General features: G+C 37.6%; 1 protein-coding gene across 1 annotated transcript in view; it reads right to left on the bottom strand.

Moving 5' to 3' along the window:
- LOC311303357 (uncharacterized protein) overlaps window positions 1-6,923 on the bottom strand; it is a gene marked incomplete at both ends in the record, with an annotated part of 82,196 nt that extends 75,273 nt beyond the window's left edge. Inside the window, 3 exons of the mRNA XM_084429781.1 lie at window positions 225-1,403; window positions 4,977-5,000; window positions 6,894-6,923. Of these exons, the coding sequence (XP_084285907.1) occupies window positions 225-1,403; window positions 4,977-5,000; window positions 6,894-6,923 (1,233 nt within the window). The remainder of the gene's footprint in view (window positions 1-224; window positions 1,404-4,976; window positions 5,001-6,893) is intronic.
- Between the last annotated feature and the right edge of the window lie 20,851 nt (window positions 6,924-27,774).

A 27,774-nucleotide genomic window follows, 5' to 3' on the forward strand; every position in this document is an offset into this window, starting at 1 on the left:
CCCGTTTTCTTTATTTGATCTGTGCTTGTGAAATCAGTCAAAGAAACACTGTCAGTTTGGGAAATAAATTCAACATCAGCTGCATTTTCATTGCTTGGGAATTCAGGCGATATTCCAGTGTTCTCTTGTGTACATGTTTCATTCATAAGTATTTGATCTGTGCTCATGAAATCAGTCATAGAGTGACTGCAACTTGCCATTTCTGAGTTTACACCTTTACTCACTCTTATTGCTTCAGTATTTTCCTCCACCACTGGATGGCACACCAATCGATCATGCTGACTGTGTTTGTCAATCACATTTGCCTGCACCCCAGTTAGCTCAAATGGACGATTATATGCTTTCAAAGATGCACCCAGTCTCTTAAAATGAATGCCCAAAGAGATTATGCTAGGATGGAAAACCACTACACTCTTACCACGAGCTGAAACTGTTCCATCACCGAGTCGTGCATGCGGATCAATCACTGCATACCATGAACCTTGTCTGACAGCTGCACATATGGTTTGCCTTATATTTACCAAACATGCATCAAACCTCTGGAATGCTTCATGTAATGCATCATCAAATGACATGGCAACACCTTGCAGACCTTCATCGTATCGATTAATTCCAAACAACCCAGTATATGACACAGAAGAATAGTTTATTGAAAAACAACAATCATTCAGTGTGTGTGTGTCAGGCAGCTCAGCAACTTCTATGTAGCCATTCACAGGATCGTTGATTTTGCCGGTGTCTCTCATGGCACTGTACAGGTCATCTCCACGCATCAGAACATCATTCAGGTCACTCGAGGTCCATCGCAACACATTTTTCACCTTACACATCAAGATTGCAGTTAAACTGTTTGCTGCACATTGCCTGCCGCTATTGTCGCCAAAACACTTTGCACCCTGATGGAAAGAGCCTCTGATGTACGATTTCTGTGGACACAAATCAGAAACAACTTTCATGGTCATGTTAACGGTACTATTATGATCCATGTTTTTAGCATCATTGTTTAGACCAGTTGTTAGACCAGTTGTTAGACCAGTTGTTAGACCAGTTGTTAGACCAGTTGTTAGACCAGTTGTTAGACCAGTTGTTAGACCAGTTGTTAGACCACTTGTTAGACCACTTGTTAGACCACTTGTTAGACCACTGTTATGACCACTGTTATGACCAGTTGTTAGACCAGTTGTTAGACCACTTGTTAGACCAGTTGTTAGACCACTGTTATGACCACTGTTATGACCACTGTTATGACCAAGTTTTATAGCCCCGTTGTGATGTACACAACGTTCTGTTACTTCTGCCAATTTTTTAAGAGGTGGCAGAGCCTCTTCAGGATCAGCAGCCATCCGGTCTGCCATCCTCTTCTTTGCGGCCTGGGAGCGCCGGGCTTGCTTTGTACGAGGCATCTGTACACACAAAAACAAATAAAATTACACATTATTGCATCACAATTCACAAACAGTACAATAAAGAATAAAACATCTAAAAATAAAATGCATTCGTGTTTGTTCACATTAAAACAAGATATTCTATTAATGATGATAATTTTGCATTTCAATGTTTAATTTGGTATTTATCAGATACAATGTTTTTATATGCAAAGATTTTAAAAATATATAAGCATTAACTTTATTGGATTATAAAATGTTTTGAGTTTAAAACTAAATAACAGAATAATAACTGGCAACTATTTAGATGACACATTAGCTTATCATAATACCAACACAGAACTAAATTAATTTTACACATATGTAACAAAGATAATATCATAAATCTACATAGTAAATATGCTTGTAAATAAACTTTGTATTTTAAAGAACATAATGTGAGTGCACTAATACCATAATCAGCAATGCATCATGCTCTGAATCCCCAGAAATAACCGTATATCTGAAACACTTCTAAAAGCAACCAGCTTGCACGACCCTGTTTTACTTAGTTTTACCACTAGATGTCAGTATAACCAAGTTTTTTCATTTTATTTACATCTTTATAACAGTTAAGACCTTTATCCTCTTATTAGATTTTAAATACATTTCCCCAATTTACTTTTATTGACAAAACACACAATACCACATCCTGCCCGGAAACATATATAGTGAATATATCTATGATATACATTATATGAGTTATAAAGCAAAAGTTTATATCTCTAAATTAAAAATGAAGATAACAATAAAGAATTTTTTTTTGTTAACAGATAAGACAAATGTTCTGCAAGGACAAACATTAGTTTTCCTAATTAACATTTATATTCAATTGCATGCTATTGTTCTTTTATAGTTGCTACTCTCATAAAAAGAATGTAATTACATGGTGACTTTTAAACCTAAATTTAACGTCCAACAACAGATATTTCAGCAAAATTTATATTTTTTGCTCTGAATTTTAACTCTTTGTCTCTAATAGAAATGATCGGTGTGTCGTGTTATAGCTGGGTGGGGTTGGCGTGGGGGAAAACAATCCTTTCCCCCTGAGTGGAAAAGCGTTGTGTTAACCCAGTATAGCCTACGTAGAATCACTTCTGAAACATGGAAAAACTGAACCTTACTGTCCGGACAGTATCTGTGACAGGACAAATGAAACGGGATTGCCAGATATGTCATTTTCTCGTTAAAATATATGCTGCTCCTCCAAACATCACATGACAATAGCCTACTTCATTTAAAGACTGGGTGATGTATGAAGTGGTTTATTCAGTGTTCCTGAATTTAGTGGATTTAGAGTATGTATTCATCAAATAAAATTACCATATAACAGTATTGTGGTATGAAATAGATATACATTGCACATGGCATATAAAATATATATATATATAAGTTTGTTTGTGCTAGAATATAAACGTGTCAACAAATGGCTCCGCACGATCCTAGCTTAGGAATAGGGTCTTATCTAGCGAACTGTTCAATCATTTACAAAAAAAAAAAAAAAATGTATATATACTATTTCACATTATCAGGAAATTTTCATTTTTAGGTGAACTAATCCTTTAACATTATGTTAATGCATTAGTTAAGCTAGAAATAATTTTTCCTCATGTTTTGATCAGCTTGGATCACGCATGTTTACAGCAGAAGCTCACTCTGTTTCCTCTGTTATTTTCTCCACAGAAATGCATTATTCAGAACTGTAATTTGACAACTGAATGAAGCTTTACGTGCACTGATGACTAATCAATAGGGCTGGGCAAAATTTTTTATTTGTCGATTAATCGTTTTTCAAAATGTGGTCAATTCAAAATCGATTCTCAAAGGCCACGAATCGATTTTTTTCCATATTTATTTATCTATTACCCTAAAGCCAGTATTAGTTTTCCTCCACTGTTCATAGGCTTGCAAACTCCATTTTACAACTCCATTAATGCTGTAAGATTTGTTTGTTTTATCTTAATCATAAAATAACCTCAACTAGTGATGCATAATTAATCATATCGCAATCGCGCTGTCAAGCCTACGCAATTATGAGACGTGAATGTCCTGTGTGACACACCGAAAGACTCGCGCTGATATCATGCGTGCGCACAAGACAGCCCAGAATAGTTCACTTTCGCGTTTGAACGAACAATAACACACAGAATTATGCCAAAATGTCTTTTTGTCGAGTATCTTAATAACATAAGAGCAGTTATGGTGAACGTGAATGAGGCGCGTGTGAGATCCGCGTCTCTGTCAGCAGCGGTTGGTCTCTTAAAGGGACAGTACACAGTAGCCAGTAATTATCTCTGTCGTTAAAGTTAATCAAAGAAAAAAGTGAACATAAAAACACTCACAGCTATTGACTAAATAACTTTTGTAACTTTAATAAGGATTAGTCTATAATGAATGCATCACAGACTGTTTGACAACTTTATTAAATTTCTGTAGGCCTATATGTCCTAGCCTGGTTCTACCAGACTCTCGTACATTTCATTTGTACATTGAGTCTGGCCTCTCTCCATTGAGAAACGTTTACTTCCTTGTAGGCGGGTTCTCTGTTAAAGTTCAAAACTATTGGATCTGTCCAGAGTCACTCAGGATCTGCCACAGCCAATCGCTAACGTGTGGTCGTCCGAATGATCAGAGGATTATGTTTAGAATAAGATGTCTGTCTTTTATAAAGTTTATAAAGCGACGAGAATACTTTTTGTGCGCAAAAACAAACAAAAATAACAACTTTATTCCACTATTAATTTCCTTCTCTCTGTTCCTCGAGTCTTGATAGAGCAGCGCGTCTGTGTTGTACGTCACACGTAGGCTCACTATTGGCCGACGCTAGTCATGTGTGAGATCACATCAACGCCATCGTTCTCAGCCACTCCCTCTATTCGCTGATTGGTCCTACAAAAAATTGACGTAGTACTGAAGGAAAATGAAATTGAGCGGAAGTACGCAGGAGGGCGGAGCCAGGCTATATATGTCCTACCTAGACAGATAAATATATGCAAGTTTTTTTTAATGGCTTTATAAGGATTGTTAACCTGTTTGATCAAGGCATGCGACTGTTCTGACTTGTCCAATTTTCAGCATCAATTTTTCATCTAGCATCAAAATTCTGTCCATTCATTGTATGCAATTGAAATATAGAGTTGTGTTCTGTTTTAATGTACCCAAGTGTACCTAAAATAAAAAGAGTTTAATATACAGGTTTGTTGCTTAATAAAATTTATTTTTAATAATTAACCACTTGTAAACTTATGTTCACTTTTCTTTTTTTATAAATATAGGATTTGTATTAAATATATAGGCTATTCATTGAGTGGAATCAAAATCGAATTTAGAATCAAAATCGAAAACCAAATCGAATCGAATTGAGAGCTTACGAATCGAATTGTAAAATCTGAATTGATACCCAGCCCTGGTAATCAATAATGACATTCATTGTTGATTATTGCAGCCATACAAATAATATTGTAAAACATTCACAACTTTATCCAAATGTTTCCTTATACTATACACTATTGACTGTTATTACTATATTTTATCAAAAAAGTAACATCTTACCTCAAAATCAGGTTTCACAGTCTTCTGCAACATAAAAGAAAAAGGAAAAAAAAACCACACAATTTGATTAAAACAAAAGCATTACATTTGAGAAAAATATTATATATTTTATATATTATGCTCTCAAAATGCACAACTGACTTCAAAGTATCCACATGACTTTATGGCACATCGTTTTACATCATCCCAATTTATAAATTTAAGCGATTTTAAACTATAATGTACTCGCAAGTTCTCTGAGAAACAGTCTTCAGTCAATAACCACTCAACCAAAGCGAACAGTGTATTACACACATTTTTTTTCTCTGTGGTCTCGAATACTTTTGTTCGTACTAACTACTAGATTTCTAGTATCGTGACATCCCTACAAATACATGCATTAAAATGGTAAGAAGTATAAAAAATCTTATTTTGTATTCTGAATAAGTTGAGTCAATGACTAAAATGTTTGTTTTTTCACAATACAAGCAAATTACAAAAAAAAAATACAACAAAAATGACCCTACTTTCATTATCAGTTAATATTACAATAGAATTAAAGTCATAATAGAATTGTAATCTGTGCATGCAATATACATTTTTATTTCAACTACTTAAGTTATACTGCCAAGAGCAGCAAGTTTTTTTTTTACTTTATCTTAATGACAAACTACAGAAAGACTATTAAGGAACTGACACTTTAAAACCTCATGCACAGATCTAATTCGGAATTATGGGCTGATTATGATCATTACAAGCACTAACATTTTAACACCAAGCATGTACCGCAGTGTATATTATACCATCGTTTAAATTTTAACAATGCCAATTTTATTTGTGCTTACCAATTCCAATGGCGTAAAAACATTTTTTTTTAAATCTCCTCTTTAGTCTTATTACAAAACACTTAATTGAAGCTGAATATCAGAACAAAAATCAACAGGCTAAAGAGCAATTGCACTGGAAAATTTTGCCTGTGGTTTAAAAATACCATAGTAAATCAACTAGCCTAACTAAATATACATTAAAGCATTAATACAGATAAGTAAACACTCAGTAATTAAAAGAGAACAAATAAAAAAAATGAACAATTGCAAATATAGATACAATTGAACAAATATATGATTGAAATAAACAGTTAAGATTTTCAGGTATAAAAAGCTGTAATTCAAATGTAAAATACCAGTACACTTTTTTATAAATAAGGTACAAATACAGATACAAAAGTTATTTAGTCAAGAACGAGTGAATTTTCTCTTTGTCCTTTGATTACTGTAACAGACAGCCGCTCCTGTCACTTTAAGACTTGCCCAATATGCCTGCAGCACTGAAGACAGCGCGCGAGCCGTCTCGTGCTCACGTACTTGACATACTGTGCATAGGCTACATCATAGAAAACAGCGCAGGAGTCTTCAACCGCGCTTGAATCGTTTCAGATCAATTTTACAAATCACATTTTCTGTGAGTGCGCTTCACTGTACATAGAGAACAGCGCACGAGTTGAAAGGTTTAAAATGACTTTTTCTGTAAGCGAGCTATGGATGTGTGCACAACAGACAGCACAAAAAACAGTCGCGAGTCGTCTTGCACTTGAATTGTATAAAGTAATATTGAAATGCACACAAAAGAATCGATAAGAGGAATCAAAAATTTAATTTCAACTAATTTAACTTTTAAACTAATAAGAACAATCACAACACCAAACATGTTTCAAACAGTAACTTATTTCTTGTTCTAGTCAAAGTGCTGACAGGTGAATAAAGATGAATTTAGCACTGTAATAAAACGCTGCCTTTATACAATTAATCACAAAATACAACCACTAAACATTCAAACGAACAAAAACAACTTACACTGGTCAATTTTTTTTCAATATTATAAAGATTAATACACAGATGATTAAGATTACACACAGACCAACCACACCGCATGCCTTACCTTTCCCGAAAGTAGACAAAATGGCTTCATTTCCGGTAAAAACGGAAGAACAATACAGCTCGCGCCCTCTAGTGGATGAAAATGCTCAAGTTTTCTGGGATGTGCAGTTAAGGAGCAAGAAAATGTCATTAACATATTAAAACCCATTACACCTAAATGTCCTCATAATGAGTGTACCAACATATATATATATATATATATATATGCATATATATATTATGTGTGTGTGTGTGTATGTGTGTGTGTGTGTGTGTGTGTGTGTGTGTGTGTGTGTGTGTGTGTGTGTAGCATTACTGTGTGTAGCATACGTAGCAAGTATGCATTATTGAGTTAACATGGAAACACTGGTTTGCTTTAGTGCAGAAAACTGGTCAAAATCATGAGGTTTAAAGTGAAAGTGAGCCAATAAGTGGTCTTCTACTGCCCTCTGCTGGCCATTCTATTTATTAATTAAATATTTCCACATGTGCTTGCATTCATACTTGAATACACACTAAAAAATCACTTATATAGCAATAACTATTATAACACAATCATATTTTGTCAGTGTTAATCACTTTATTTGCACTGACACTTCAAATAATTGCTAGTAATGTGATAAATCAGGCTAGAAACATGGTAAATCAAAGTAAATAATACTAGATTGTCGTTTATCTCCTGGTAAATAATACTAGAACGTGGTATATCATGGTAAATCATGGTTAACTATGCTGTGTGTGTGTGTGTGTGTGTGTGTGTGTGTGTGTGTGTGTGTGTGTGTGTGTGTGTGTGTGTGTAAGCATGCATTGAGTTAACATGGAAAAACTGGTTTGCTTTAGTGCAGAAAACTGGTTTAAAGTGAAAGTGAGCCAATAAGTGGTCTTCTAGTGCCCTCTGCTGGCCATTCTACTTAATAATGAAATATTTTACATGTGCTTTTGCATTCATACTTGGACACACACTAAAAATCACGTATATAACTAACTATTATAACACAATAATATTTTGTCAGTGTTCATCACCTCATTTGCACTGACACTTCACATAATTGCTAGTAATGTGGTTAATCATGCTAGAAACATTGTAAATCATAGTAAATAATACTGAAATGAGGTGTATCAAGGTAAATCATGCTAGAATCCTAATAAATCATTCTGGAACATGGTATATGATAGTAAATCATGCTAGAATCATATTAAATAATTCTAGAATGTGGCAAATCGTTGTGGGAGGAGCCTATTTTACTCAAATGGCTATAACTCAAGAAGTAAATGAGATATCTTCACCAAACTCAGTACACATGTGTATGGGTTCAATTTGAGGTCACAGTAAACAATTTTATGGAGATCGGACCATAGGTGGCGCTATAACTGTTAAAAAGCTTTAAAACCATATATATCCCAGGGCAAATTGCCTGTATTGGCTGTAAATGGTCTTTTCCATCTATTATGTCAGTGGTTACATGCTTGCTAAATAAATCTTAATAACTTTTGATGCTTTTGTGCTTAAATGCCTTAAAGGCCTTAACTGCTTGAACCCCGATAAATGCTGCTTGTAGCTTTAATTAGGGGTTCAAGCACGAAGTGCTGAAACCCTATTGTAATTGTGCTGATTTTTATTAGGGGTTCAAGCACGAAGTGCTGAAACCCTATTGTAATTGTACTGATTTTTAGGGGTTCAAGCACGAAGTGCTGAAACCCTATTGTAATTGTGCTGATTTTTATTATTATTATTAGGGGTTCAAGCACGAAGTGCTGAAACCCTATTGTAATTGTGCTGATTTTTATTATTAGGGGTTCAAGCACGAAGTGCTGAAACCCTATTGTAATTGTGCTGATTTTTATTATTAGGGGTTCAAGCACGAAGTGCTGAAACCCTATTGTAATTGCCCTGATTTTTATTAGGGGTTCAAGCACGAAGTGCTGAAACCCTATTGTTATTGTAAGGATTTTTATTATTAGGGGTTCAAGCACGAAGTGCTGAAACCCTATTGTAATTGTAAGGATTTTTATTATTATTATTTTTCTTCTGCCGTAAAACGCATCGTGCAGCCCAAACCGTAAGTGCTAGAGACTTGAAACTTTGCCATATGGTAGTACAAAAATCGAGGAGAGGTTATCAAAATATGAGCCAGATTGGCCAATAGGTGGCGCTACAGTGCAAAAACCAAAAAAATTGCATATTTTTGCTTAAATCTCACCAACCCTTTGTCACAGACTCAAGTGTCTTATATCATTGGAATCCTTGGCTCAAGCCGAACAAAAAAGGCCTCAAGGATTTCCTTTCCGGTATGCAAATTTTCCGCCATTTTGGATTTTGTCCAAAACCTACTTTTGCGAACTAGTCCTAGGTTTTTTGTCCGATCGGAACCAAACAAGTGCAGAAATGTTCTCTGGAGTCTGAATATCAATAATTATTAAAAAAATGTTTAGATTTTGATTCACGGTCGCTAAGGGGCGCCAAAACGTTCGAAGGAGGCGGAGCTAGTTTTACTAAAATGGCTATAACTCCAGAAGTAAATGAGTTATCTTCACCAAACTTGGTACACATGTGTAAGAGGTCAATCTAAGGTCACAGTAAAGAAATCGCGGTGATTAGCCACATGGTGGCGCTATAACATTAAAAAAACATAAAACAAGCTATAACCACCTGACCGTTTGTCCGATTGACTTGAAAATTGGTATGCAGTGTCTTGGTCCAAGGTGCCATGTATGTCTATGAGGACATTGGTGTATCTCGAAAAACATGGCCGCCATCGGCCAATGAAGTTTGAGCACCTATTAGACAAGGTTAACGGAGGCCAATCAGAACGAAACTCAGTGGGCATGTTCGACTCAAGCCCCTAGAGGTCTGTAAGAATTTTGAAAGAAATCGGCCACTAGTTGGCGCTAACGAGTTTAATGGCTCTGTAATCACGTGGTGTTACACTTATTGTCACAAAATGCATATCATTTGATAGATCTGCTCATGCTGAACAACTTTGCCTCAAGAACTATTGCTGTCAATCAAACCGTTCATTAAATATTCGTAATTATGTTAAAAACCTACTTTTGCGAACTAGTCTCTGGTTTTTCGCCCGATCGGAACCAGACCAGTCTAGGACAATTCTCTGGTCTCTCTAGATCAATAATTATCAAAAAAAAGTTGAACTTTTGCATTTGGATGGCTGTAATAGGGTCATTTATAAAATGGGCGTGGCAAAATAAATAAAAAAACCTATAAATCATAAATAAAAACTCAGAACTTCACAAAAATTGGTGAACATATGTGAAATAACATCATTAACAAGCATGCCAAATTTTATGGAGATCGGACCAAAGGTGGCGCTATAACTGTTAAAAAGCTTTAAAACCATATATTTCCTATGGTAAATGGTCTTTTTCATCTATTATGTCAGTAGTTACATGCTTGCTAAATAAATCTTAATAACTTTTGATGCTTTTATGCTTAAAGGCCTTAAAGGCCTTAATTGCTTGAACCCCGATAAATGCTGCTTGCAGCTTTAATTATTATTATTATTTTCCCCTAAAACGCATCGTACAGCCCAAACCGTAAGTGCTAGAGACTTGAAACTTTGCCAGATGGTAGTACAAAAATCGAGGAGAGGTTATCAAAATATGAGCCAGATTGGCCAATAGGTGGCGCTACAGTGCAAAAACCAAAAAAATGGCATATTTTTGCTTAAATCTCACCAACCCTTTGTCACAGACTCAAGTGTCTTATATCATTGGAATCCTTGGCTCAAGCCGAACAAAAAAGGCCTCAAGGATTTCCTTTCCGGTATGCAAATTTTCCGCCATTTTGGATTTTGTCCAAAACCTACTTTTGCGAACTAGTCCTAGGTTTTTTGTCCGATCGGAACCAAACCAGTGCAGAAATGTTCTCTGGTCTCTGAATATAAATAATTATTAAAAAAAAGTTTAAATTTCGATTCACGGTCGCTAAGGGGCGCCAAAACGTTCGAAGGAGGCGGAGCTAGTTTTACTAAAATGGCTATAACTCCAGAAGTAAATGAGTTATCTTCACCAAACTTGGTACACATGTGTAAGAGGTCAATCTAAGGTCACAGTAAAGAAATCGCGGTGATTAGCCACATGGTGGCGCTATAACATTAAAAAAACATAAAACAGGCTATAACCACCTGACCGTTTGTCCGATTGACTTGAAAATTGGTATGCAGTGTCTTGGTCCAAGGTGCCATGTATGTCTATGAGGACATTGGTGTATCTCGAAAAACATGGCCGCCATCGGCCAATGAAGTTTGAGCACCTATTAGACAAGGTTAACGGAGGCCAATCAGAACGAAACTCAGTGGGCATGTTCGACTCAAGCCCCTAGAGGTCTGTAAGAATTTTGAAAGAAATCGGCCACTAGTTGGCGCTAACGAGTTTAATGGCTCTGTAATCACGTGGTATTACACTTATTGTCACAAAATGCATATCATTTGATAGATCTGCTCATGATGAACAACTTTGCCTCAAGAACTATTGCTGTCAATCAAACCGTTCATTAAATATTCGTAATTATGTTAAAAACCTACTTTTGCGAACTAGTCCTAGGTTTTTCGCCCGATCGGAACCAAACAAGTCTAGGACAATTCTATGGACTCTCTAGATAAATAATTATCAAAAAAAAGTTGAACTTTAGCATTTTTCACATGGGTATATTGGGTCATAAAGAAAATGGGCGTGGCAAAATGCACTCAAAAGCTTATAAATCCTAAACGAAAGCTCAGAACTTCACGAAAATTGGTGAGCATATGTGCCATAACATTCTAAACAAGCATGTAAAATTTCATGAAGATCGGACGATAGGTGGCGCTATAACTGTTAAAAAGCTTTGAAAACCATATATTTCCTATGGTAAATTGCCTGTTTTGGCTGTAAATGGTCTTTTCCATCTATTATTTCAGTGGTTAAAAGCTTTCCAAATAAAACTTAATGTCTTAAATGCTTATGTGCTTAAAGGCCTTAAATGCTTGAACCCCGATAAATGCTGCTTGCAGCTTTAATTATTATTATTATTCTTCCCTAAAACGCATCGTGCAGCCAAAACCGTAAGGTCTAGAGACGTGATACTTGGTCAAATGGTAGTAGTATTGCTCGCTACTCAGATACACGGACTTAGCCAAATCGGCCCATAGGTGGCGCTACAGCGACCAAAAGCGCGAAACTGCTCAGAACTCATAGACCGTATGTCGTAGACTCAAGTGTCTTATATCATTGGAAAGCTGGATGCCTGACGAACAAAACGTATATCTCCGATTTCATTTCCGCCATGATAGATTTTCCGCCATTTTGAATTTTGCCAAAAACCTACTTTTGCGAACTAGTCCTAGGTTTTTCGCCCGATCGGAACCAAACCAGTACAGAAATGTTCTCTGGAGTCTGAATATCAATAATTATCGAAAAAAAGTCGAAATTTCGATTCACGGACGCTAAGGGGCGCCAAAACGTACATTGTGGGAGGGGCCTATTTTACTAAAATGGCTATAACTCCAGAAGTAAATGAGGTATCTTCACCAAACTCGGTACACATGTGTAAGCGATCAATCTGAGGTCACAGTAAAAAAATCGCGGCGATTGGCCACATGGTGGCGCTATAACATGAAAATAACATAAAACAGGCTTTAACCACCTGACCGTTAGTCCGATTGACTTGAAAATTGGTATGCAGTGTCTTGGCCCAAGGTGTCATGTATGTCTATGAGGACATTGGTGTATCTCAAAAAACATGGCCGCCATCGGCCAATGAAGTTTGAGCACCTATTAGACAAGGTTAACGGAGGCCGATCGGAACGAAACTCGATGGGCATGTTCAACTCATAGCCCTAGAGGTCTGTAAGAATTTTGAAAGAAATCGGCCACTAGTTGGCGCTAACGAGTTTTACGGCTCTGTAATCACGTGGTGTTACACTTATTGTCACAAAATGCATATCATTTGATAGATCTGCTCATGCTGAACAACATTGCCTCAAGAACCATTGCTGTCAATCAAATCGTTCATTAATTATTCGCGAATATGTTAAAAACCTACTTTTGCGAACTAGTCCCTGGTTTTTCGCCCGATCGGAACCAGACCAGTCTAGGACAATTCTCTGGACTCTCCTGATCAATAATTATCGAAAAAAAGTTGAACTTTTGAATTTTTCGTATGGCTATAATTGGGTCATAAAGAAAATGGGCGTGGCAAAATGCACTCAAAAGCTTATAAATCCTAAACAAAAACTCAGAACTTCACGAAAATTGGTGAGCTTATGTGCCATAATATTCTAAACAAGCATGCCAAATTTCATGTTGATCGGACCATAGGTGGCGCTATAACTGTTGAAAAGGTTTGAAAATCATATATTTCCTATGGTAAATTGCCTGTATTGGCTGTAAACGGACTTTTCCATCTATTATTTCAGTGGTTAAAAGCTTTCCAAATAAAACTTAATGTCTTAAATGCTTATGTGCTTAAAGGCCTTAAATGCTTGAACCCCGATAAATGCTGCTTGCAGCTTTAATTATTAGGGGTTCAAGCACGAAGTGCTGAAACCCTATTGTAATTGTGCTGATTTTTATTATTAGGGGTTCAAGCACGAAGTGCTGAAACCCTATTGTAATTGTACTGATTTTTAGGGGTTCAAGCACGAAGTGCTGAAACCCTATTGTAATTGTACTGATTTTTATTATTATTATTATTATTATTATTATTATTATTATTATTCTTCTGCCGTAAAACGCATCGTGCAGCCCAAACCGTAAGAGCTAGAGCTTTGAAACTTTGGCATATGGTAGTACAAAAATCGAGGAGAGGTTATCAAATTATGACGCCGATTGGCCCATAGGTGGCGCTATAGCGACCAAAAGCGCGAAAGTGGTCATAACTCCTAGACCATATGTCGTAGACACAAGTGTCTTATATCATTGGAAAGCTGGACGTCTGACGAACAAAACGTATATCTCCGATTTCATTTCCGTCATGATAGATTTTCCGCCATTTTGAATTTTGTCGAAAACCTACTTTTGCGAACTAGTCCCTGGTTTTTTGCTCGATCGGAACCAAACCAGTGCAGAATTGTTCTCTGGAGTCTGAAGATCAATAATTATCGAAAAAAAGTTGAAATTTCAATTCACGGTCGCTAGGGGGTGCAAAATTAACGTTGTGGGAGGAGCCTATTTTACTAAAATGGCTATAACTCAAGAAGTAATTTTGTAAACTTCACCACACTTGGTACACATGTGTAGGAGGTCAATCTGAGGTCACGGTAAAAAAATTGCATCGATTGGCCACATGGTGGCGCTATAAAACAAAAAAAACGCATAGACACCTGACCGTTTTTCCGAATGACTTGAAATTTGGTATGCAGTGTCTTGGCCCAAGGGGCCATGTATGTCTAAAAGGATGTTGGCGTATGTCGAAAAACATGGCCGCCATTGGCCAATGAGGTTTGAGCACCTATTAAACAAGGTTAACGAAGTCCGATCGGAACGAAACTCGGTGGGCATGTTCGGCTCAAGCCCCTAGAGGTCTGTAAGAATTTTGAAAGAAATCGGCCACTAGTTGGCGCTAACAAGTTTTAAGGCTCTGTAATCATGTGGTGTAACAAATTTCGTCACAAAATGCATATCATTTGATAGATCTCCTCATGTTGAACAACTTTGCCTCAAGGACCACTGCTGTCAATCAAACCGTTCATTTAATATTCGCGAATATGTTAAAAACCTACTTTTGCGAACTAGTCCTAGGTTTTTTGCCCGATCGGAACCAGACCAGTCTAGGACAATTCTCTGGACTCTCTAGATCAATAATTATTAAAAAAAAGTTGAACTTTTGCATTTGGATGGCTGTAATAGGGTCATTTATAAAATGGGTGTGGCAAGATACACTAAAAAGCCTATGAATCCTAAATGAAAACTCAGAACTTCACAAAAATTGGTGAGCATATGTGACATAACATCATTAACAAGCATGCCAAATTTTATGGAGATCGGACCAAAGGTGGCGCTATAACTGTTAAAAAGCTTTAAAACCATATATTTCCTATGGTACATTGCCTGTATTAGCTGTAAATGGTGTTTTCCATCTATTATGTCAGTGGTTAAATGCTTGCTAAATAAAACATAATAACTTTTGATGCTTTTGTGTTTAAAGGCCTTAAAGGCCTTAAATGCTTGAACCCCGATAAATGCTGCTTGCAGCTTTAATTATTAGGGGTTCAAGCACGAAGTGCTGAAACCCTATTGTAATTGTAAGGATTTTTATTAGGGGTTCAAGCACGAAGTGCTGAAACCCTATTGTAATTGTAAGGATTTTTATTAGGGGTTCAAGCATGAAATGCTGAAACCCTATTGTAATTGTAAGGATTTTTATTATTATTATTTTTCTTCTCCGCTAAAACGCATCGTGCAGCCCAAACCGTAAGTGCTAGAGACTTGAAACTTGGCCAGAAGGTAGTACAAAAATCGAGGAGAGGTTCAGAGAATATGACCCAGATTGGCCAATAGGTGGCGCTACAGCGCAAAAAACAAAAAAATTTCACATTTTTGCTTAAATCTCATTAACCGTTTGTCACAGACTCAAGTGTCTTATATCATTGGAATCCTTGGGTCAAGCCGAACAAAATTGGCCTCAAGGATTTCATTTCCGGTATGCAAATTTTTCCGCCATTTTGGATTTTGTCCAAAACCTACTTTTGCGAACTAGTCCTAGGTTTTTCGCCCGATCGGAACCAAACCAGTGCAGAAATGTTGTCTGGAGTCTGAATATCAATAATTATTGAAAAAAAGTTGAAATTTCGATTCACGGTCACTAAGGGGCGCCAAAACGTTCGAAGAAGGCGGAGCCTATTTTACTAAAATGGCTATAACTCCAGAAGTAAATCAGGTATCTTCACCAAACTCGGTACACATGTGTAAGAGGTCAATCTGAGGTCACAGTAAAAAAATCGCGGCGATTGGCCACATGGTGGCGCTATAACATGACAAAAACATAAAACAGGCTATAACCACCTGACCGTTAGTCCGATTGACTTGAAAATTGGTATGCAGTGTCTTGGTCCAAGGTGCCATGTATGTGTATGAGGACATTGGCGTATCTTGAAAAACATGGCCGCCATCGGCCAATGAAGTTTGAGCACCTATTAGACAAGGTTAACGGAGGCCAATCGGAACGAAACTCGATGGGCATATTCGACTCATGGCCCTAGAGGTCTGTAAGAATTTTGAAAGAAATCGGCCACTAGTTGGCGCTAACGAGTTTTATGGCTCTGTAATCACGTGGTGTTACACTTATTGTCACAAAATGCAAATCATTTGATAGACCTCCTCATCTTGAACAACTTTGCCTCAAGAACTATTGCTGTCAATCAAACAGTTCATTAAATATTCATGAATATGTTAAAAACCTACTTTTGCGAACTAGTCCTAGGTTTTTCGCCCGATCAGAACCAAACCAGTCTAGGACAATTCTCTGGACTCTCTAGATCAATAATTATCAAAAAAAAGTTGAACTTTTACATTTGGGTGGCTGTAACAGGGTCATTTAGAAAATGGGCGTGGCAAAATACACTAAAAAGCCTATAAATCCTAAATGAAAACTCAGAACTTCACAAAAATTGGTGAGCATATGTACAATAACATCATTAACAAGCATGAACAATGTTATGGACATCGGATGATAGGTGGCGCTATAACTGTTAAAAAGCTTTAAAACCATGTATTTCCTATGGTAAAATGCCTGTATTGGCTGTAAATTGACTTTTCCATCTATTATTTCAGTGGTTAAAAGATTTCTAAATAAATTTTAATGTCTTAAATGCTTATGTGCTTAAAGGCCTTAAATGCTTGAACCCCGATAAATGCTGCTTGCAGCTTTAATTATTATTATTATTATTATTTTCCCCTAAAACGCATTGTGCAGACCAAACCGTAAGAGCTGGAACCTTGAAACTTGGCCAAATGGTAGTCCTCAATTTGGGGAGAACCTATAAAAGTATGACCCCGATTGGCCCATAGGTGGCGCTATAGCGACCAAAAGCGCGAAAGTGATCATAACTCCTAGACGGTATGTCGTAGACACAAGTGTCTTATATCATTGGAAAGCTGGACGTCTGACGAACAAAACGTATATCTCCGATTTCATTTCCGTCATGATAGATTTTCCGCCATTTTGAATTTTGTCGAAAACCTACTTTTGCGAACTAGTCCCTGGTTTTTTGCTCGATCGGAACCAAACCAGTGCAGAATTGTTCTCTAGAGTCTGACTATCAAAAACTATCGAAAAAAAGTTGAAATTTCGATTCACGGACGCTAAGGGCCGCCAAAACGTACGTTGTGGGCGGGGCCTATTTTACTAAAATGGCTATAACTCCAGAAGTAAATGAGGTATCTTCACCAAACTTGGTACACATGTGTAAGAGGTCAATCTGAGGTCACAGTAAAAAAACCGCGGCGATTGGCCACATGGTGGCGCTATAACATGAAAAAAACATAAAACAGGCTATAACCACCTGACCGTTAGTCCGATTGACTTGAAAATTGGTATGCAGTGTCTTGGTCCAAGGTGCCATGTATGTGTATGAGGACATTGGCGTATCTCAAAAAACATGGCCGCCATCGGCCAACGAAGTTTGAGCACCTATTAGACAAGGTTAACGGAGGCCGATCGGAACGAAACTCGATGGGCATGTTCGACTCAAGGCCCTAGAGGTCTGTAAGAATTTTGAAAGAAATCGGCCACTAGTTGGCGCTAACGAGTTTTAAGGCTCTGTAATCACGTGGTGTTACAAATATCCACACAATATGCATATCATTTGATAGATCTCCTCATCCTGAACAACTTTGCCTCAAGAACCATTGCTGTCAATCAAACTGTTCATTAATTATTCATTAATATGTTAAAAACCTACTTTTGCGAACTAGTCCTAGGTTTTTCGCCCGATCGGAACCAGACCAGTCTAGGACAATTCTCTGGACTCTCTAGATCAAAAACTATCAAAAAAAAGTTGAAATTTTGCATTTGGATGGCTCTAATAGGGTCATTTATAAAATGGGCGTGGCAAAATACATTAAAAATCCTATAAATCCTAAATGAAAACTCAGAACTTCACAAAAATCGGTGAGCATATGTGACATAACATCATTAACAAGCATGCCAAATTTTATGGAGATCGGACAATAGGTGGCGCTATAACTGTTAAAAAGCTTTAAAACCATATATTTCCTATGGTACATTGCCTGTATTGGCTGTAAATGGTATCTTCTATCTATTATCGTATAATGTTCATATCATAATGTTCAAAACCAGTGCAGCACAATTCTCTGAACTCTCTAGATCAATAATTATCAGAAAAAAAGTTTAACTTCTTCAAAAGGTGATTTTATATGAATATAATGACATATTAAGCCAATAAGTGGTATTTTACTGCCCCCTGCTGTCATTTCATCATACTACTCCCTAATATTGTTATAAAATTCATATTTAGACTTTATAAAATCATTATTTTAACATTTACAATCACATTTTGTCAAAACTCATCTATTGAGTATTACTATTGACAATTGTGTTACACTGAGAATGGAAATGGACGAAAGTAAATGAATGAAATGAAACGAAAGTATAACGGCATTTAAGCCACGCCCCCGAATACAAATTCATTCATAACTCGAAAACGGAAAGTCGTTGCGCGCTCAAATTTTGATGGTGAGGACATCTCCGGGCTCTTGATCGAAACGTGTCGTCGCGGGCCTCGGGAGCGCGCCCCCCGCGCATCGCCAGTCCGCGGGACCCCCGATTTTGAACGACCATTACTCCCGACCCAGACCACCCCGAACATTGTGTGAGAGCTCGTTGGAAAGGTCCCGTCTTTGGCTAGCTTCGATTCAAATGTGGTGTTATTTGCCCTGGGCATTCCAGAGATAATAGCCCGAACAGATATGCCTTATAACAGCCATAACTCCCAGCCCCAATCGCCCAAAAACACCTTGATGGTCTCATTCAACAGGGCTCCTCAAGCACTATCTATGCTCTGAGTTTCAGAATTTTTCGCCTTTTGGTTCCTGAGATATAAGTAAAAAAACAAATTCCCATTCATTCATTCAAACACTTCAACTGTAAAATGTAAGCTATGATACCACTGTTGTCCACTAGAGGGAGCAGCAGGATTACGCATGATCTTTTAATTCGCTTTCAGTATTGGGAAATAAACAAATGCTTTAAGAAGCAATCTTTTTTATTATGATTTTTTTTTTTTTATGATATTTGTATATATATATTTTTTTTATTATGATTATGAACGGTTTGATTGACATTAGTGATTCTTGAGGCAAAGTTGTTCAAGATGAGGAGATGAAGATATTTTCACAATATCACATCCTAAAAACATTGAAAACATATTTGTCTTTGTGTGTGTGTGTGTGTGTGTGTGTGTGTGTGTGTGTGTGTGTGTGTGTGTGTGTGTGTGTGTGTGTGTGTGTGTGTGTGGATGTGTTTGTGTGTGTGTCTGTGTGTGTAAGCATGCTTAATGGAAAGAACATGGAGAAACTGCTTTGTTTTACTGGTGGATAAAAAAAGTCTTTCAAATGAAAGTGAGTCAATTAGTGGTCTTCTACTATGGAAGCAGGACATTCTACTTAATAAAATATTTTCATCTGTGCTTTTGCATAAGTTTTTGGACTATATAAAATTATTGCATGAAAATCACCTATTATAACACAGTCATGTTTTGTCAAAGTTTATCACTTCATTTTTACTGAGCTCTCAGTTTGAACAATTCTGCCTCTCAGTGATTAATTTGAAATCTGAAAATGGTGTTATACAGAGGAGATTTGCAATTATCATTTTGTTACCTATCTTTTATTTTAAATATCTACATCTACAACAAAATGTGTGTGCATGTGTGTGTTCAAGCATGGTTAGTGTATTAAGTATTATTGTTTAAGTATTATTGTTTTCATTTACATTTTAACCACCAGAAGAAGAACACTCATTGGTTCATTCTGCTCACTAAAATATTATTTTTCATTTTTTTTTCCATTTGAAATATTGTTTAAACTTAATAAAATCATTAAAATAACATTTCAAATCATATTTTGTCTGTTTATAAATCCCACAGACTCACATTGGCTGCAATACTAATGTTTTTGTAAAACACAGACCTGATAGTCTAATCTGTGTGTATTGTGCATATATTATTGATATTATTACTATTGCAAATCATGTTATTATAACTCATATCTTAATAGAATATTATTTGTAATTTTAATTCTTTATTTCTTAATTGTTTTTTTATGATTACTACAGATATTATCACCAAAGATATCAACTACACCTTCACTTTTAGTATTGACATGCTGCACACACAGCACAATCACACACTCACTAATGCATTCAAATAAATGTAATCTTACTGTGCTACTTTATTTGTACATGATTAGAATGAACAGAAATCTAAGACTATTTTTCTTCTTTTGTTAAAGCCATTTCAGACTCCAAGTAAGCATTATATTACTAATCATCTATTTTAAAGGTGCCATACAATTGAAAACTGTATTTATCTTGGCATAGTTGAATGATAAGAGTTCTGGACATGGAACTGACGTACCTTGAGCCTCAAACACCATTGTTTCCTCCTTCATGTGTAAATCTCCTGTTTGCAAAAGACCGCTGAAAAATGAGTGAATCCCACCATAACACCGACTGTGACGTTGGAGTCAGGATCATTAATATTTATACCCCCCAAATTTGCATTTCCCAGTCCATTTTCTAGGCCAGGCAGTGTTAATGTGGACCTGCACAGCCAAATCATCAGAAGATCTGCAGGTATTGTGAAGAAGCAAGCAAGGACAATAGTGAAAATGGCAGATCATGGATATAAATGTTATGTCTGAGGCTGTGCTGCGGATTTGAGAACTTTTCATTCCCTTCCCACAAAAGAGAACTGTCAACAGGCATGGTTGATGTTTACAACAGGATACCTCACCATTTTAATTCAAAGCTGTTAGTTTGCTCTTAACGGAGGCCGATCAGAACGAAACTCGGTGGGCATGTTCGACTCGTGGCCCTAGAGGTCTGTAAGAATTTTGAAAAATCAGCCACTAGTTGATGCTAACAGGTTTTACGGCTATGTAATCACGTGATGCATATCATTTGATAGATCTCCTCATACTGAACAACTTTGCCTCAAGAACTACTGCTGTCAATCAATTTGTTCATTAAATACTTGCGATTATGTTAAAAACCTACTTTTGCGAACTAGTCCTAGGTTTTTCGCCCGATCAGAAATATACCAGTGCAGTACAATTCTCTGGAAGCTCTAGATTATTAATTATATAAAAAACTTTAACTTTACCCATTGGGTAGCCATAACAGGATCATTTAGAAAATGGGTATGGCAAAAAACACTCAAAAGCCTGTAAATCCTAAACAAAAACTCATTAAACTGCCTTATGTGCTTAAAGACCCTAAATGCTTGAACCCCGCTAAATGCTGCTTGCAGCTTTAATTATTATTATTATTTTCCCCTAAAACGCATCGTACAGCCCAAACCGTAAGTGCTAGAGACTTGAAACTTTGCCAGATGGTAGTACAAAAATCGAGGAGAGGTTCAGAGAATATGAGCCAGATTGGCCTATAGGTGGCGCTACAGTGCAAAAACCAAAAAAATGGCATATTTTTGCTTAAATCTCACCAACCCTTTGTCACAGACTCAAGTGTCTTATATCATTGGAATCCTTGGCTCAAGCCGAACAAAAAAGGCCTCAAAGATTTCCTTTCCGGTATGCAAATTTTCCGCCATTTTGGATTTTGTCCAAAACCTACTTTTGCGAACTAGTCCTAGGTTTTTTGTCCGATCGGAACTAAACCAGTGCAGAAATGTTCTCTGGAGTCTGAATATAAATAATTATTAAAAAAAAGTTTAAATTTCGATTCACGGTCGCTAAGGGGCGCCAAAACGTTCGAAGGAGGCGGAGCTAGTTTTACTAAAATGGCTATAACTCCAGAAGTAAATGAGTTATCTTCACCAAACTTGGTACACATGTGTAAGAGGTCAATCTAAGGTCACAGTAAAGAAATCGCGGTGATTAGCCACATGGTGGCGCTATAACATTAAAAAAACATAAAACAGGCTATAACCACCTGACCGTTTGTCCGATTGACTTGAAAATTGGTATGCAGTGTCTTGGTCCAAGGTGCCATGTATGTCTATGAGGACATTGGTGTATCTCGAAAAACATGGCCGCCATCGGCCAATGAAGTTTGAGCACCTATTAGACAAGGTTAACGGAGGCCAATCAGAACGAAACTCAGTGGGCATGTTCGGCTCAAGGCCCTAGAGGTCTGTACGAATTTTTAAAGAAATCGGCCACTAGTTGGCGCTAACGAGTTTAATGGCTCTGTAATCACGTGGTGTTACACTTATTGTCACAAAATGCATATCATTTGATAGATCTGCTCATGCTGAACAACTTTGCCTCAAGAACTATTGCTGTCAATCAAACCGTTCATTAAATATTTATAATTATGTTAAAAACCTACTTTTGCGAACTAGTCCTAGGTTTTTCGCCCGATCGGAACCAAACAAGTCTAGGACAATTCTATGGACTCTCTAGATAAATAATTATCAAAAAAAAGTTGAACTTTAGCATTTTTCGCATGGGTATATTGGGTCATAAAGAAAATGGGCGTGGCAAAATGCACTCAAAAGCTTATAAATCCTAAACGAAAACTCAGAACTTCACGAAAATTGGTGAGCATATGTGCCATAACATTCTAAACAAGCATGTAAAATTTCATGAAGATCGGACGATAGGTGGCGCTATAACTGTTAAAAAGCTTGCCTGTATTGGCTGTAAATGGACTTTTCCATCTATTATTTCAGTGGTTAAAAGCTTTCTAAATAAATCTTAATGTCTTAAATGCTTATGTGCTTAAAGGCCTTAAATGCTTGAACCCCGATAAATGCTGCTTGCAGCTTTAATTAGGGGTTCAAGCACGAAGTGCTGAAACCCTATTGTAATTGTAAGGATTTTTAGGGGTTCAAGCACGAAGTGCTGAAACCCTATTGTAATTGTACTGATTTTTATTAGGGGTTCAAGCACGAAGTGCTGAAACCCTATTGTAATTGTAAGGATTTTTAGGGGTTCAAGCATGAAATGCTGAAACCCTATTGTAATTGTGCTGATTTTTATTATTAGGGGTTCAAGCACGAAGTGCTGAAACCCTATTGTAATTGTACTGATTTTTATTATTATTTTTCTTCTCCGCTAAAACGCACCGTGCAGCCCAAACCGTAAGACCTGGAACCTTGAAACTTTGCCAGATGGTAGTCCTCAATTTGGGGAGAACCTATCAAAGTATGGCCCAGATTGGCCCATAGGTGGAGCTATAATGACCACATTTACTAAATTGCTCATAACTCCTAGACAGTTTGTCCTAGAATCTCAATTTTAGCATCACTGTGATCCCTGGCTCCAGACGGACAAAATGGCTATCTCCAAATTCCCCTACGAGCAAAAAAAAAATTGTTATGGGCAAATTTGTCCAAAACCTACTTTGGCCAACTAGTCCCTGGTTTTTGACCCAATCGGAACCAGACCAGTCTAGGACAATTCTCTGGACTCTCTAGATCAATAATTATTGAAAAAAAGTTGAACTTTTGCATTGGCCTGGCTGTAACAGGGTCATTTAGGAAAGGGGTGGGACATAAAAACACTCAAAAGCCTATACAACCTAAGGGAAAACCCCAAACTTCACAAAAATCGATGAGCATATGTGTCAGAACATGGTGAAGAAGCATGCCAAGTTTCGTGAAGATCGGACAATAGGTGGCGCTATAACTGTCCAAAACGTCTCTTCTTATTAGGGGTTCAAGCACGAAGTGCTGAAACCCTATTGTAATTGTACTGATTTTTATTATTATTTTTCTTCTCCGCTAAAACGCACCGTGCAGCCCAAACCGTAAGACCTGGAACCTTGAAACTTTGCCAGATGGTAGTCCTCAATTTGGGGAGAACCTATCAAAGTATGGCCCAGATTGGCCCATAGGTGGAGCTATAATGACCACATTTACTAAATTGCTCATAACTCCTAGACAGTTTGTCCTAGAATCTCAATTTTAGCATCACTGTGATCCCTGGCTCCAGACGGACAAAATGGCTATCTCCAAATTCCCCTACGAGCAAAAAAAAAATTGTTATGGGCAAATTTGTCCAAAACCTACTTTGGCCAACTAGTCCCTGGTTTTTGACCCAATCGGAACCAGACCAGTCTAGGACAATTCTCTGGACTCTCTAGATCAATAATTATTGAAAAAAAGTTGAACTTTTGCATTGGCCTGGCTGTAACAGGGTCATTTAGGAAAGGGGTGGGACATAAAAACACTCAAAAGCCTATACAACCTAAGGGAAAACCCCAAACTTCACAAAAATCGATGAGCATATGTGTCAGAACATGGTGAAGAAGCATGCCAAGTTTCGTGAAGATCGGACAATAGGTGGCGCTATAACTGTCCAAAACGTCTCTTCTTATTAGGGGTTCAAGCACGAAGTGCTGAAACCCTATTGTAATTGTACTGATTTTTATTATTATTTTTCTTCTCCGCTAAAACGCATCGTGCAGCCCAAACCGTAAGACCTGGAACCTTGAAACTTTGCCAGATGGTAGTCCTCAATTTGGGGAGAACCTATCAAAGTATGGCCCAGATTGGCCCATAGGTGGAGCTATAATGACCACATTTACTAAATTGCTCATAACTCCTAGACAGTTTGTCCTAGAATCTCAATTTTAGCATCACTGTGATCCCTGGCTCCAGACGGACAAAATGGCTATCTCCAAATTCCCCTACGAGCAAAAAAAAAAATTGTTATGGGCAAATTTGTCCAAAACCTACTTTGGCCAACTAGTCCCTGGTTTTTGACCCAATCGGAACCAGACCAGTCTAGGACAATTCTCTGGACTCTCTAGATCAATAATTATTGAAAAAAAGTTGAACTTTTGCATTGGCCTGGCTGTAACAGGGTCATTTAGGAAAGGGGTGGGACATAAAAACACTCAAAAGCCTATACAACCTAAGGGAAAACCCCAAACTTCACAAAAATCGATGAGCATATGTGTCAGAACATGGTGAAGAAGCATGCCAAGTTTCGTGAAGATCGGACAATAGGTGGCGCTATAACTGTCCAAAACGTCTCTTCTTATTAGGGGTTCAAGCACGAAGTGCTGAAACCCTATTGTAATTGTACTGATTTTTATTATTATTTTTCTTCTCCGCTAAAACGCACCGTGCAGCCCAAACCGTAAGACCTGGAACCTTGAAACTTTGCCAGATGGTAGTCCTCAATTTGGGGAGAACCTATCAAAGTATGGCCCAGATTGGCCCATAGGTGGAGCTATAATGACCACATTTACTAAATTGCTCATAACTCCTAGACAGTTTGTCCTAGAATCTCAATTTTAGCATCACTGTGATCCCTGGCTCCAGACGGACAAAATGGCTATCTCCAAATTCCCCTACGAGCAAAAAAAAAATTGTTATGGGCAAATTTGTCCAAAACCTACTTTGGCCAACTAGTCCCTGGTTTTTGACCCAATCGGAACCAGACCAGTCTAGGACAATTCTCTGGACTCTCTAGATCAATAATTATTGAAAAAAAGTTGAACTTTTGCATTGGCCTGGCTGTAACAGGGTCATTTAGGAAAGGGGTGGGACATAAAAACACTCAAAAGCCTATACAACCTAAGGGAAAACCCCAAACTTCACAAAAATCGATGAGCATATGTGTCAGAACATGGTGAAGAAGCATGCCAAGTTTCGTGAAGATCGGACAATAGGTGGCGCTATAACTGTCCAAAACGTCTCTTCTTATTAGGGGTTCAAGCACGAAGTGCTGAAACCCTATTGTAATTGTACTGATTTTTATTATTATTTTTCTTCTCCGCTAAAACGCATCGTGCAGCCCAAACCGTAAGACCTGGAACCTTGAAACTTTGCCAGATGGTAGTCCTCAATTTGGGGAGAACCTATCAAAGTATGGCCCAGATTGGCCCATAGGTGGAGCTATAATGACCACATTTACTAAATTGCTCATAACTCCTAGACAGTTTGTCCTAGAATCTCAATTTTAGCATCACTGTGATCCCTGGCTCCAGACGGACAAAATGGCTATCTCCAAATTCCCCTACGAGCAAAAAAAAAAATTGTTATGGGCAAATTTGTCCAAAACCTACTTTGGCCAACTAGTCCCTGGTTTTTGACCCAATCGGAACCAGACCAGTCTAGGACAATTCTCTGGACTCTCTAGATCAATAATTATTGAAAAAAAGTTGAACTTTTGCATTGGCCTGGCTGTAACAGGGTCATTTAGGAAAGGGGTGGGACATAAAAACACTCAAAAGCCTATACAACCTAAGGGAAAACCCCAAACTTCACAAAAATCGATGAGCATATGTGTCAGAACATGGTGAAGAAGCATGCCAAGTTTCGTGAAGATCGGACAATAGGTGGCGCTATAACTGTCCAAAACGTCTCTTCTTATTAGGGGTTCAAGCACGAAGTGCTGAAACCCTATTGTAATTGTACTGATTTTTATTATTATTTTTCTTCTCCGCTAAAACGCATCGTGCAGCCCAAACCGTAAGACCTGGAACCTTGAAACTTTGCCAGATGGTAGTCCTCAATTTGGGGAGAACCTATCAAAGTATGGCCCAGATTGGCCCATAGGTGGAGCTATAATGACCACATTTACTAAATTGCTCATAACTCCTAGACAGTTTGTCCTAGAATCTCAATTTTAGCATCACTGTGATCCCTGGCTCCAGACGGACAAAATGACTATCTCCAAATTCCCCTACGAGCAAAAAAAAAAATTGTTATGGGCAAATTTGTCCAAAACCTACTTTGGCCAACTAGTCCCTGGTTTTTGACCCAATCGGAACCAGACCAGTCTAGGACAATTCTCTGGACTCTCTAGATCAATAATTATTGAAAAAAAGTTGAACTTTTGCATTGGCCTGGCTGTAACAGGGTCATTTAGGAAAGGGGTGGGACATAAAAACACTCAAAAGCCTATACAACCTAAGGGAAAACCCCAAACTTCACAAAAATCGATGAGCATATGTGTCAGAACATGGTGAAGAAGCATGCCAAGTTTCGTGAAGATCGGACAATAGGTGGCGCTATAACTGTCCAAAACGTCTCTTCTTATTAGGGGTTCAAGCACGAAGTGCTGAAACCCTATTGTAATTGTACTGATTTTTAGGGGTTCAAGCATGAAATGCTGAAACCCTATTGTAATTGTGCTGATTTTTATTATTAGGGGTTCAAGCATGAAATGCTGAAACCCTATTGTAATTGTGCTGATTTTTATTATTATTATTATTATTCTGCCGTAAAACGCATCGTGCAGCCTAAACCGTAAGTGCTAGAGACTTGAAACTTGGCCAGAAGGTAGTACAAAAATCGAGGAGAGGTTCAGAGAATATGAGCTAGATTGGCCAATAGGTGGCGCTACAGTGCAAAAAACAAAAAAATGGCATATTTTTGCTTAAATCTCATCAACCCTTTGTCACAGACTCAAGTGTCTTATATCTTTGGAATCCTTGGGTCAAGCCGAACAAAAAAGGCCTCAAGGATTTCATTTCCGGTATGCAAATTTTCCCGCCATTTTGGATTATGTCCAAAACCTACTTTTGCGAACTAGTCCCTGGTTTTTCGCCCGATCGGAACCAAACCAGTGCAGAAATATTCACAGGAGTCTGAAGATCAATAATTATCGAAAAAAATGTAAAATTTCGATCCACGGTTGCTAAGGGGTATCAAAACGTTCGCAGGAGGCGGAGCTAATTATACGAAAATGGCTATAACTCGTGAACGAAATGAGATATTTTCACCAAACTCGGTACACATATGTAAGAGCTC

Source organism: Rutilus rutilus, assembly GCF_951802725.1.
Source record: "Rutilus rutilus genome assembly, chromosome: 14".
NCBI lineage: Eukaryota > Metazoa > Chordata > Actinopteri > Cypriniformes > Leuciscidae > Rutilus > Rutilus rutilus.